The sequence below is a fragment of the Schistocerca nitens genome, chromosome 3, assembly GCF_023898315.1.
Source record: "Schistocerca nitens isolate TAMUIC-IGC-003100 chromosome 3, iqSchNite1.1, whole genome shotgun sequence".
Classification (NCBI taxonomy): domain Eukaryota; kingdom Metazoa; phylum Arthropoda; class Insecta; order Orthoptera; family Acrididae; genus Schistocerca; species Schistocerca nitens.
In genome coordinates this window covers 148,107,004-148,120,041 of record NC_064616.1, presented here as the reverse complement: position 1 = coordinate 148,120,041, position 13,038 = coordinate 148,107,004, and the positions used below count along the sequence as shown (strand labels likewise).

The 13,038-nt window shown below is 41.0% G+C and overlaps 1 protein-coding gene across 1 annotated transcript in view; it reads right to left on the bottom strand.

Annotated features, from left to right (window-relative positions):
- LOC126248092 (ATP-binding cassette sub-family G member 8) overlaps positions 1 to 13,038 on the bottom strand; it is a 325,668-nt gene that overhangs the window by 41,358 nt on the left and 271,272 nt on the right. Inside the window, exons 14-15 of the mRNA XM_049948758.1 lie at positions 10,198 to 10,486; positions 2,487 to 2,604 (exon numbers count right to left, since the gene is read on the bottom strand). Coding sequence (XP_049804715.1) covers positions 2,487 to 2,604; positions 10,198 to 10,486 — 407 coding nt within the window. The remainder of the gene's footprint in view (positions 1 to 2,486; positions 2,605 to 10,197; positions 10,487 to 13,038) is intronic.

Below are 13,038 nucleotides of genomic sequence, written 5' to 3'. Positions count from 1 at the left end.
TGATCATACAGAATAGGCTCAAAGACTTCTTACGTAACAGAACCCAGTATGTTCTCCTCAATGGTGAGTGTTCATCAGGAACAGAAGTGACATCAGGGATGCCCCAGGGAAGTGTGATAGGACTGTTGATATTTTTTCTATATACGTAAATGATCTGGCAGGCAGGATGGGCAGCAATCTGTTGTTGTTCACTAATGATGCTGTGGAGTACAGGAAGGTGTTGAAGATTAGTGACTGTAGGATGATACAAGATGACCTAGACAAAATTTCTAGTTGGTGTGATGACCAGCAGCTGGCTTTAAATGTAGAAAAATGTAAGTTAATACAGGTGAGTAAGAAAAGCAAACCCTTAATATTCAGATACAGCATTAGTACTATCCTGCCTGACACAGTCACAGGTCATTTAAATATCTGGGCATAATGTTCTGAAGCAATATGAAATGGAGTGAGCATGTGAGAATTGTTGTAGGGAAGACGAATGGTCGACTTTGGTTTATTGGGAGAATTTTAGAAAACTGTGGATCATCTGTACAGGAGACTGCATGCAGGATGCTAGTGCAACCCAGTCTTGTGTACTGCTTGAGTGTGTGGGGTCCACACCAGGTCAGATTGAAAGAAAACACTGAAGTAGTTCAGCTAGGTATCTCGATCACTGAAATCACTCTGAGGTGACAAGTCAAGGGATACCTCCTCCAGTGTAGTGCAGCAACTCGACATGGCATGGACTCGACATGGCATGGACTCAACAAGTCATCGGAAGTCGCTCCAGAAATACAGAGCCATGCTGCCTCTAAAGCCATCTGAAATTCTGAAAGTGTTGCTGGTGCAGGATATTGTTCACAAACTGACCTCTTGATTATGTTCCACAAATGTTTGATATGATTCGTGTCGAGCAATCTGGATACCCAAATCATTCGCTCAAAATGTCCAAAATGTTCTTCAAACCAGTTGCAAACAACTGTGGCCTGGTGGCAAGGCACATTGTCAGCCATAAAAATTGTATCATTATTTGGGAACATGAAGTCCATAAATGGCTGCAAATGGTCTGCATAACCATTTCCATTTTCCAGTCATCTGCGGTCCAACCGATACGGTCACAAGCCCAGGAGAGGCACTGTAGGTGATGTTGTGCTGTTAGCAAAGGCCTTCGTATCAGTCGTCTGATGCAATTGCCCATTAATGCCAAATTTTGCTGCAATGAGCTAATGGATTCATTCGTCATAACTCCCACATTGATTTCTGTTGTTATTTGACACATTGTTGCTTATCTGTTAGCATGTTAGTGCTGACAATCCTAAGCACATGTCACTGCTTTTGGTCATTAAGTGAAGGGAATCAGCCACTGCATTGTCTGTGGTGAGAGGTAATGCTTAAAATTTGGTGTTCTAGGCACTCTCTTCACACTGTGGATCTCTGAATATTGAATTCTCTAACAATTTCTGAAGTGAAATGTCCCATGCATCTAGCTCCATCCACTATTCCACATCCAAGGTCTGTTAATTACCATCATGTAGCTATAATCATGTTGAAAACCTTACCACATAATTCACCTGGGTACAAATGATGACTCTGCCAATGCAGTGCCATTTTAAACCTCATGTACATGATACTACCACCATCTTTGTATGTGCATATTGCTAACAAATGACTTTTGACACCCCAGTGTATGGTATTGTAGTGGACAGAGATGTGGACTTGTAGTATCAAATGTCATGGGTTCATGTACCGCTTCCTTGTGAGTTTTTTGATTCACCTTTGCACTTTGTAAAAAACTTCTGGGACTTTCTTGTTACTTTAACAGAATTCTCTCTCTCTCTCTCTCAGAAGTGACTATGTTCCATTAAGTGGATATGCTAGAGAATATGGGTGTACAAATTGCAAGAGCATTTTCTATGTCATTGTCTGATTTGATGGCAAATCAGTACTCATTTATTCATCCAAAACTCACCATAACAGCACAAGACTTCTGATGTCATGGAAACATCACTGCTTTCTTGAGCAATCTTATAAATGCTCTGCACTGAACACACACAAAACATTTAATATCTCAAGTTTAGAACTGAAAACCATTAAGCATGCAGTGGTGCTAACATGCACAGCATTAAGGGTCTCTCCAAAATGCATCTTCTAGTATGATTTGGTGTAATAAAGTGTCGAGAAAAGTGACATTGTCAGATAAATATGCTACCTATAGATTTTATCTTGACGTTAACTTTTTGTATTATTCTAGTAGTCAATTATGAAATGGAAAAAAGATGAAATGAATATTGCTAGTGCATGATACTGTCACTCCCACCCCTGAAACAGACAGTCAGACAGACAGCAGACAGACAGATTCACAGACTGATTTGCAGCATAGACCGAGGTGTAGGTTAGTTCCAATAGGTAAATGTCGCAGCCTTCCTCAGTATGGAAACCGTGAGCTGCCCCTGCTGTATGTTATCTTAATTGGTAACCTGTATTGAGTGAAGTGTGTTTCAACTTACCTAAATAAATGTAAAGGGTAGGTGTTTCATATGTCTGATCCTGTAGGCCACTCAGTAAGTATGCTGGAATTAGGTATGCAAGCCACACACATGCTGAAGCAGGAATGTTGTAAATGAACTGCCAAAAACCAACAAAAACACATTAAAGCTTTCAGAATACATTTTTAAACAGAATTAAACAAAAATAATAACAAATTTCAGTTAAGGTTGTACATACCAGATTCACTAAAACACACACACACACACACACACACACACACACACACACACACTTATATTACTATAATAGCACTGATTTAACATTTCAAACTGTACACAATACAGCACAAAAAATTGCCTGAAATTTGGACTGAGCTCGAAGTCAAGCAGGACTCAATCACATTACAACATTATTCATGAAAGTATAGAACGCTGGTACTTGTGAGTTGGCTGAATGAGTTATATCTTCTTGATACTCAGCATGATACACACACTGCAAATATGTAGGAGTACCTGTGTCATCCAACTTGAGTGTTTGCAGACCTTGAAAAAGTACTTGTGATGAAATGGAGTCAATGATGGTACAGAGGCAAGAAATAATGTGGATTCTGGTGAGACCAGCATTATGTCTTCATTGATCTTTGAGTCAACAGACTGAAATGTGGCCATTTACAAGTGATTATGAGCCTCACATCTTGACAGCAGCGAAACTCGTGTAAGAGATGTGGAAAAAATTAAGTGTTTTGATATTAAAAATTATCCAACTATAGAATCACCAGTCATAGTTGTAATTTTTGCTCTGTATTTATTGTTCCCACACACCATCAGAAATACTGAATTTCAGTATTGTACAGTAATGTTCAAAATTATTTTGCACAACTGCCTGCCTGTGCCCCCCATAATGAATCCATGGACATCCTAGTGTATATTTGGTAGGTTAAAGTCACCTCCAGCTAGTATTGTATGATTTGGGTATTTATGCACTATGGACTGTGGACTTTCTTTGAATTACTCTAGAACTATCACAGCAGAATTGGGGGGCTGATAAAAACATCCAACAATTAGCTTCATTTTACCTAGACCTGGTATACACAACCAGATAATTTCACTGTCACATTCATCTTTGACCTCAAAAGAGACAATATTATTGTCAACTACAATGAACACTCCCCCTCCTATGGCCTCTAATCTATTTTTCCAATACACGTTCCATGACTCACCAAATATCTCAGAGCAATCCACATTGTGTTTCAGCCAGCTTTTGGTCCTGAAAATAATTTGAGTGTGAGAACTTTCCTGGACGGCTGTAAAAATTGGGTACTCTATAATGAATACATTGACCATTTACTGACAAAATTTTGACAGCTGAAGTGTCTCTACTCTGAACATCCTCTGACTTCCCTTGCTGCATATCGACTGTTGAGTGTTCATCATAGTACCTCAAACTACCACCTAGCCTTTAAAAAATCTCACATGCAATCCACAAGTACTATAGAACCTGATTAACTGCTTCCTTTCTGTTGTGCACCCTGACCTGTCAAGGGGAGTCCTAAAAATCCCCAACTGATAATGCAGGTCTAAAAATCTGTAATCGAGATGGTCACAGAGTCAACGGATCCTTTTGTTGAGACCCTCCACTTGGCTCCAAACAAAAGGACCCCGATCAACTGAGGGAACAATGCTGCAAATTTCTAGCTCTGCTTGCAACCCACACATGAGGCCAGCAGCCTTTGCTGCTTCCATCAGCTGCCTGTATGAACTGAGGATGGCCTCAGACCCCATGTGCCAGACATTGTTGGTGCCTAACTGAGCAAAAACTTGAAGATGACTGCACCATGCATGCTCGACAGCTGCAGACCTGGAAGTATTAGTATGGAAATTCTCAGTAAAGAGAAAAATGTTGTATACAAAAACTGTAAGGACATCGTACAGAGATGGGGAGACTATTTAAAAGAGCTATATTATACAGATCACAAACTAACAACTCTGTAACTTGAATCCAAAACAATGTAAATGATGGTGAGAAAGGATCAACAATCATAATGGATAAAGTACAGAGCACAACAGCTGCAATGAAAAATGGGAAATGAGCAGGTACAGATACAAAACCAGGAGAAATATTAAAATTTTTGAACCAAGAGGGTGTAAGAGAAATACTGAGGTTATTTAATGAAGTATACGACTTTCTGACAATACTAATGATTCCAATACCAAAGAAACAAGCAACCAAGAAATGCAGTGAGCACAGTACAGTTACCCTCATTTCACATGCAACCAAAGTGATGTTAAGTATCATTAAGAAAAGCCTGGAAGAGGTAATGGAGGAGATCCAGCTGAAGAGCAGTTTGGTTTTAAATGGAATACAGGCACAAGAGGTGCACAAGGACTCTTGCTAATTTTGGGAGAGAACAGTCTGGAGTTCAAATAGCTTACTGATTCAGGATTTTTTGAATATCTCATTTTATAGTTAGTTAATCTTCTGTTAAAAGAAGCACATGTCAGAGCTAATTATGATAAATGTACAACTCATCTGGATTTTCAAATTAATTTTAATCATGATAGTGAATTGTATATTTTAATGTTATGTCCCATCCTTCAAGAGCAATTGTCACATCAATAAGTTCCTCATCCCTAAGTCAAAATCCTTATCCACTCGCTTTAGCAGCCACTTAGTTTTCACACTCATCCACAGTATGCAGGTCCAACAACAGGAAGTTCTGGGGAAAAATCTAGCTGAATACCTATATATCATTTTTGGCCAACGTAGTTTCAACATGAAGTAATTCACATACCTCACAAGCAGACAATCTGTGTTGTTGCTAGCATGTAAAGCATGGTATTTACACAGTTTACTGTAGACTATTTTTTACACAATCTTGCAACAACAATCATCAATTACATAACAATGAAATGCTTTATAGAGTCTAAAGCAATTACCAGTGGCTGGCACTGGACCTAAGACAAAGACACAAAAGGATATAAATTCAACTAAATAACTAGGAATTACAATTATAAACACCTTAAATTGCAAAGAACACACAGAAAATGTTGTGGGGAATGCAAACCAAAGTGTGCTTTTTATTGGCAGAACACTTAGAAAATGCAACATATCTACTAAAGGGACTGCCTACACTACACCTGTTCGTCCTCTTTTGGAGTACTGCTGGGTGGCATGGGATCCTTACCATATAGGATTAACAGAGTACACTGAGAAAGTTCAGAAAGGGGCAGCATGTTTTGGATTATAGAGAAGTAGGAGGGAGAGTGTCATAGAAATCATTAAAACAAAGGTGTTTTTCATTGTGGCAAGATCTTCTCATGAAATTTCAATCACCAACTTTCTCCTCCAAATGTGAAAAGATTTTGTTGATGCCAACATATGTAGGGAGAAACCATCATCCTAATAAAATAAGGGGAATTAGAGCTCACACAAAAAATATACGTGTTCATTTTTTCCACCCGCTGTTCGAGAGTAGAGTAATAGAGAATTAGTGTGAAGGTAGTTCAAAGGAACCTCTGCGGGAGGAGGGGGTAGGAGGGGAGGGGGGGGGGGGGGAGGGGGGAGGGGGGGGGGAGGTTGAGTGAGAGAGGGTGAAGGATGGAAAATTATAGTATCTGGTTTCCAATATTTATTTGGTTATGGAGTAACTGTTTATTTTGTGTTAATGTTTTGTGTATAAGGAAATTTTCTTTGAAAGGGAGGTGGTGTCTGTCTTTACTGATTCTTACAATTTTGATACCTTTTTCAATAGCATTTGGTCTGCGGCATTCCTGTTTAAGATGGTCTGCAAATGTTGAATGGTTTTACCGTATTTCAGTGCTCTGACATGTTCTTTATATTTTGTGTCAAATGTCCTGCCTGTCATCCCAATGTATATTTTTTCACAGTCTCTGAAACTAAGCTGATAGATTCCAGACGTTTGGTATCTGTCTGGTTTTGATCGAGTTGTTTGTTTTGTAAGCAATGTTTATGCCTTGTATTTTGAATATATTACCTGTTTTACGTGTGAATTTGTTATGGTAGGTCATTGTATGCCTTTTTTGTGGTTGTGCAGGTTGTATGTTTATATGTTATTAATTTACAACATGCTTCATTACATCATTTGTAATATTACATGTATGTATTGTGTGTGTGTTGGCGGTGTGTGTGTGTGGAGGGGGGGGGGGGGGTGTAGTATAATGTTTGTGTTGTATGATGGTGATGATGATGACAGAAGCGAGAGGGTGAAACCCGGTGCCGGCACTTAGTCTATTCCTTGCGAATGGCACCAAGGGGGCTGCCAGGCTCAATGTCCCCATCCAACATGTCACTTCATGTGACACTGGAGAGAGTTTTGTATTTAAACCACGACACTGGCACAAAAAAGCCTTGTGATCAGAAACTTTTTGCCACCACCACTCCTCCCCTTTCTGTGTCAAATGTAAAAAATGCATAGTTCTGCAAAGCAGCATAAAGTTAGACCACAATTATCAGTGCATAATGAAGAAAGAAATCAAAGATGTGCTAGCAGATGGTTTTTTCCACCACCAGCATTTGAACTGAGGTTACCCCCTGGTCAAGTGCCACCATGCAAGCATGTGTCAGCAACCTCGGCCAAGGAGACGGGTTGCAGGTTGTATGTGTTGATATGGTTAGGTTAGGTTCTCTTTCATTATTTGTGTCTTTATTTTTTTTGTTTAGTTTTTCTACTAGTGTTTCTTTGAGTCCGATTTCTTAATGCTATTTGTTTTATAATAGCCAGCTCTTCTCGGTAATCAGCAGTCTTTAAGGGGATCATTTTCAGTCATGTATCTGGTTGCAGCTTCTTTCCTATTCTGTGGGTGGTTTGAGGTTGCATTTAAGATAGTACCTCTTCTTGTGGATTTTCTGTATATGCTTGAAATTTGAGTGTGTTTTCTCATTGTATCATGAACTTTATGTACCAGTGTATGGTATTTACTCCTTTGTGTAGTACTTGTATTTTATTTTTAGGTTCATATACACTCCTGGAAATTGAAATAAGAACACCGTGAATTCATTGTCCCAGGAAGGGGAAACTTTATTGACACATTCCTGGGGTCAGATACATCACATGATCACACTGACAGAACCACAGGCACATAGACACAGGCAACAGAGCATGCACAATGTCGGCACTAGTACAGTGTATATCCACCTTTCGCAGCAATGCAGGCTGCTATTCTCCCATGGAGACGATCATAGAGATGCTGGATGTAGTCCTGTGGAACGGCTTGCCATGCCATTTCCACCTGGCGCCTCAGTTGGACCAGCGTTCGTGCTGGACGTGCAGACCGCGTGAGACGACGCTTCATCCAGTCCCAAACATGCTCAATGGGGGACAGATCCGGAGATCTTGCTGGCCAGGGTAGTTGACTTACACCTTCTAGAGCACGTTGGGTGGCACGGGATACATGCGGACGTGCATTGTCCTGTTGGAACAGCAAGTTCCCTTGCCGGTCTAGGAATGGTAGAACGATGGGTTCGATGACGGTTTGGATGTACCGTGCACTATTCAGTGTCCCCTCGACGATCACCAGTGGTGTACGGCCAGTGTAGGAGATCGCTCCCCACACCATGATGCCGGGTGTTGGCCCTGTGTGCCTCGGTCGTATGCAGTCCTGATTGTGGCGCTCACCTGCACGGCGCCAAACACGCATACGACCATCATTGGCACCAAGGCAGAAGCGACTCTCATCGCTGAAGACGACATGTCTCCATTCGTCCCTCCATTCACGCCTGTCGCGACACCACTGGAGGCGGGCTGCACGATGTTGGGGCGTGAGCGGAAGACGGCCTAACGGTGTGCGGGACCGTAGCCCAGCTTCATGGAGACGGTTGCGAATGGTCCTCGCCGATACCCCAGGAGCAACAGTGTCCCTAATTTGCTGGGAAGTGGCGGTGCGGTTCCCTACGGCACTGCGTAGAATCCTACGGTCTTGGCGTGCATCCGTGCGTCGCTGCGGTCCGGTCCCAGGTCGACGGGCACGTGCACCTTCCGCCGACCACTGGCGACAACATCGATGTACTGTGGAGACCTCACGCCCCACGTGTTGAGCAATTCGGCGGTACGTCCACCCGGCCTCCCGCATGCCCACTATACGCCCTCGCTCAAAGTCCGTCAACTGCACATACGGTTCACGTCCACGCTGTCGCGGCATGCTACCAGTGTTAAAGACTGCGATGGAGCTCCGTATGCCACGGCAAACTGGCTGACACTGACGGCGGCGGTGCACAAATGCTGCGCAGCTAGCGCCATTCGACGGCCAACACCGCGGTTCCTGGTGTGTCCGCTGTGCCGTGCGTGTGATCATTGCTTGTACAGCCCTCTCGCAGTGTCCGGAGCAAGTATGGTGGGTCTGACACACCGGTGTCAATGTGTTCTTTTTTCCATTTCCAGGAGTGTATCATGCACATTATGTCATCAATGTATCTGTACCAATAGATGATGTTATAGCTTTTCTTTGTTATTATGCCTTCAAATATTAATTTTTGTATGATTTATGAAAATGTTGGCTAGTGTTCCTGAAATATGTGAACAAAAGGGCCTTTTCCATTCTTCACCATCTCTCACCCCCCCCCCCCCCCCAAATATTTACTGCTACTACGCACTTATGTTCACTCATCTTTGCCTCTCCCTCCCCCACCTACCCACCAAAAAAAGCAAACAAAAAATAAAACTCCATTACTATTCTTTCACTAGTCTTACACAGTATTTAAATACACAGTAACATAATCAAATAGAATAACACACATGTAATAAACTACAGAGAGAGAAAAAAAATATAGATCAAAGAAAAACTAGTGGCAATGTTGTCACCACTACAAAACAAAATACACACTTAGAAGTATAAAAATAAACTGTGAACAATGAAGTATAAAACTGTCCTGTGTTAAATGTAAAAAATGCATAGTTCTGCAAAGCAGTGTACAATTAGACCACAATTATCAGAGCATAATGAAGAAAGAAACCAAAGATGTGCTAGAGGTGTCATTTCTTGATTTGGGCAAAAAACCAAGGAGAAATTACAATAAATAGAAACACAACACTTTGTTAATGAACTGTTTTTCGATCTAAAAAAAATCAAATTATACATATTTTTTAACACAGACTACTGATGATGCTTTACTTCAATAAAGTGACACACATCTGGTGAAAGTAACATGCATTTTCTTGCAGTTGTAATGACGTAACAAAAATACTCTCAGGAATGCAGCATTATACACCAAAGGTCAATGTTTGATTACAGTATCTCTTGTGAGCCAGAGAACTGCATTACTTACTCTTTACCTTTTCCCTTTCTCTGCATTCTCATTAGTTATTTAGATGAAACCTGTTACTGAAACTTTGATGTTGTGTTAGGAATAGTGCATTTTTGTTTGTGGCTTTTAGGAAAACCATGTTTTTATTACTGTTGTTGCCGCATGATTCACGTCTGCTGAGATTTTGTTTTAGTACTCAGTTTTCCAAGATACTATATGTAGTATGTGTGAATCACTATGTAAAATAAAATATTCTTCAACTTACCCATGTCTGGCTCTAGAAAAATCCCAACTAGTATCAACAACAATCATTTATATGCCATACAGATCTATTACTTTTACGTCCCTACTCATTGCACAGCTCCCTATACACTTATATCTAAAATTCAATAATTAATTAGGAGAATGGTCATGAACATACATTATTGGCTAAAGCACTATCATATTAAGCAAAAAGATAATACAACTAACCTTTGTCACAATGTAAATCAGCCTGCTGTACAAGTGATCTCGTATGTCACGGTACACTGACCATCTTTCCCGCCTCACATTCCCGAGTGACAACTGGAGAAGTACTGGCCAAATAGCAACACATGCAACAGCATAGTGAAATCCTTGTCTGTCACCAAGTACTAGCTGAGGGTCTGTATTTGGAAGATCAAAGAAAATTGCTCCCAGTATAACTGACATCACAGCTGCAACCAGTAGCTGTGTGCACCAGTGAATCAGACTCAAAGGCTGGGTGTATATTAGTGCACGCCTGAAAGTATGAAAAACAACTGTTGATATCTCTCTAAAAAGAATAAATTCCATGCTTTTATGTTTACATCATTGCCATATATCTGCAAACTGAGCTAACAAATATGTAAATGAAATAATTCTACATACTGAATAACATCAATAATGAATAGTTACATTAATGGGAGTTTCTACAAAACTGAGAGATAGAGGGAAGATGATGATGCAACAGGATACATGAGGGTTTGATGTGGTCTACCCAAAGGAACAAATATTTAAGTGAAACTTATATGTTCTACAGAACAGTGGTAGTTTTGAGATTTGAAGGGCATACAAAGCTTCCTACATAAGGTAATGTATCAGAAATGCATTATATAAACTCTCTTACAGTAAGACAGAAACATATTCACAATTGCAAACATGATTAGACTTCAGCTGCACAACTGATTACTGTAAATAAAAATTTGTGCCAGATCGGGATTCAAATGCAGATTTTCTGCTTATCACAAGCACTTCAACTATCCAAGCATGCTTCCAGGACTGACTCGAACTTCCATATGTCACTGTGTGTCTGTGTCCTGCACTCACACAATTGCTAACTCCCACACAAGGTGAAATTGTTGCAGCTTTGTTTAGGCTTGAAATACTATTAGAAGTGTCTGTGTTATATGGTGTACTATGCCATGTCCTTCAGACATACATGCATGCGCAATTGCAAATATATTTTCTTCATTTCATACACTGTTGATCACCACGGTGTCTGTTCCTTGCATGCATGCCTGAATTACATTGCACAGTATACCGTATAATACAGACACTGCAAATAGTATTTCTTATGGTAGTTTGACATCCCACAATATGCGTTAGGACATACTTTTGCTTTACTTGAATAGCAAGAACTTATTTCTGTCACAGCTACCCTACATCCTCATCTTCACATACCTAAAAGCACATCTTGTGGGGAAGCACAGGCAAAGTCTCTCCCTTCCCCAAAACTCCCATCCTCCAACTTAACCACCACACACTTATGTGGACAAACACAAACACACACACACCTGTACATGAATATGTGTGTGTACGTCCATAAAACCTTCTCTCTCTCTCTCTCTCTCTCTCTCTCTCTCTCTCTGGTATAGCTGTTGATGTCACGACTACAAGGACTGCAACTCTTCATGCTAGTCTATCCTGGTTAAGTCTCTTCACCTCTGTGTAAGTACTCCAACTTACTTACTGTAGAGAGGCCTTCGTCACACTCTCTACAATTTTTTATTTCCACACATACTTCTGCCATTACCACATTACAGATTCAGGATTGTAATGACTTAACTTTCATTGTGCAGTAGCAGGGTTTCTGTCTTCTAATATGGAAGCACATTTTTAACAAAATTTTGCTATCTTTGACTCAAGTCAAAATGGTCCCATGCTCAGGAATTGAGTGCAGGGGGGCAGATGCAGGAAGGTGTTATTGTCAAGGTCCTAGTGAAGGTAGTTTGCTGTTGCCATCCTCTGACCTGTTCTGAAGTGCTAAGTAGTTCAACGTCAAGCTAGTGCACTTTATTTTGATGGACTGCATATTCTGATGAATGATAGATAAATCTGAGCAAATTTTCAAGGAGTTTGTGCACTCCAGTGTGGTACACTTTATTTTCTGCATAAATGATGAAGAAATCTCTAAGCTGGTAGAGATACTTTTAAGAGAGGGGAGCCTGTTGTCATGGTTTATGCTAAAAAATGGCCTAGTTCTCCCACCCATGACAACAGCTATTTGACCATGTGTGGCTTCACACCCACCCACTATACTCTCACTAATCAACTCCACCAACCTCCCTTTCTCAGTTCTGTTGAGGTGCAGACCATGCTTAGTGTAACACCATCTCCTGATAGCCCCACCGACAACAGAGGAACGTGTGCCCAGTCAGCAATCATCACTCACTGCACAGGGCTGTCAAGATAAGGCTAATCATGCTGCCAGAACAGCTCTGCCAAGCTCGCATTGGTGGTGCCAATTAGGGAAGCTATCTTACTCAGGTCATCACCTATACTGTACACGCTGTCCATATCCAAGCTTTCCCCAGCTCCATCCACTATAACTACCCAATCACCTTTTGGAATACCTTACATAAAGGCACTAAACCCTCTATCACCTGACTTGGCCCAGCACTTGGTTTGAAAATGCCAATGACTTGATACTACTCACCTAACTTCTCCTGGAGTTGAGGGCCTACACCTCTACCATGACTGCTATCTAGCAACAGAACTCTCTTCCGACTGATATTTGTGCCTTCCTTATCCTTTCTATTCACAAGCTGGAACCTGTAGACACAACAAAACTGTTGGACCACATCCTCCTCCCACTAGCGCTCCTACCAACTGCCAGTTTTCCACCCCTCCACTGCATTCCCTCATCCTCACCAGCTCTCTCCAAGTACACGAGATCACATATCATATCCAATGGTTCTCTGAAACATAATACTTGGGGTTTACCACCATGCCACTCAACATGACACACTGCCACAATGTTGTCACTGCTGTAGCATCTGATAAGATTGTGACAATCACTTTGGGTCATGCTGA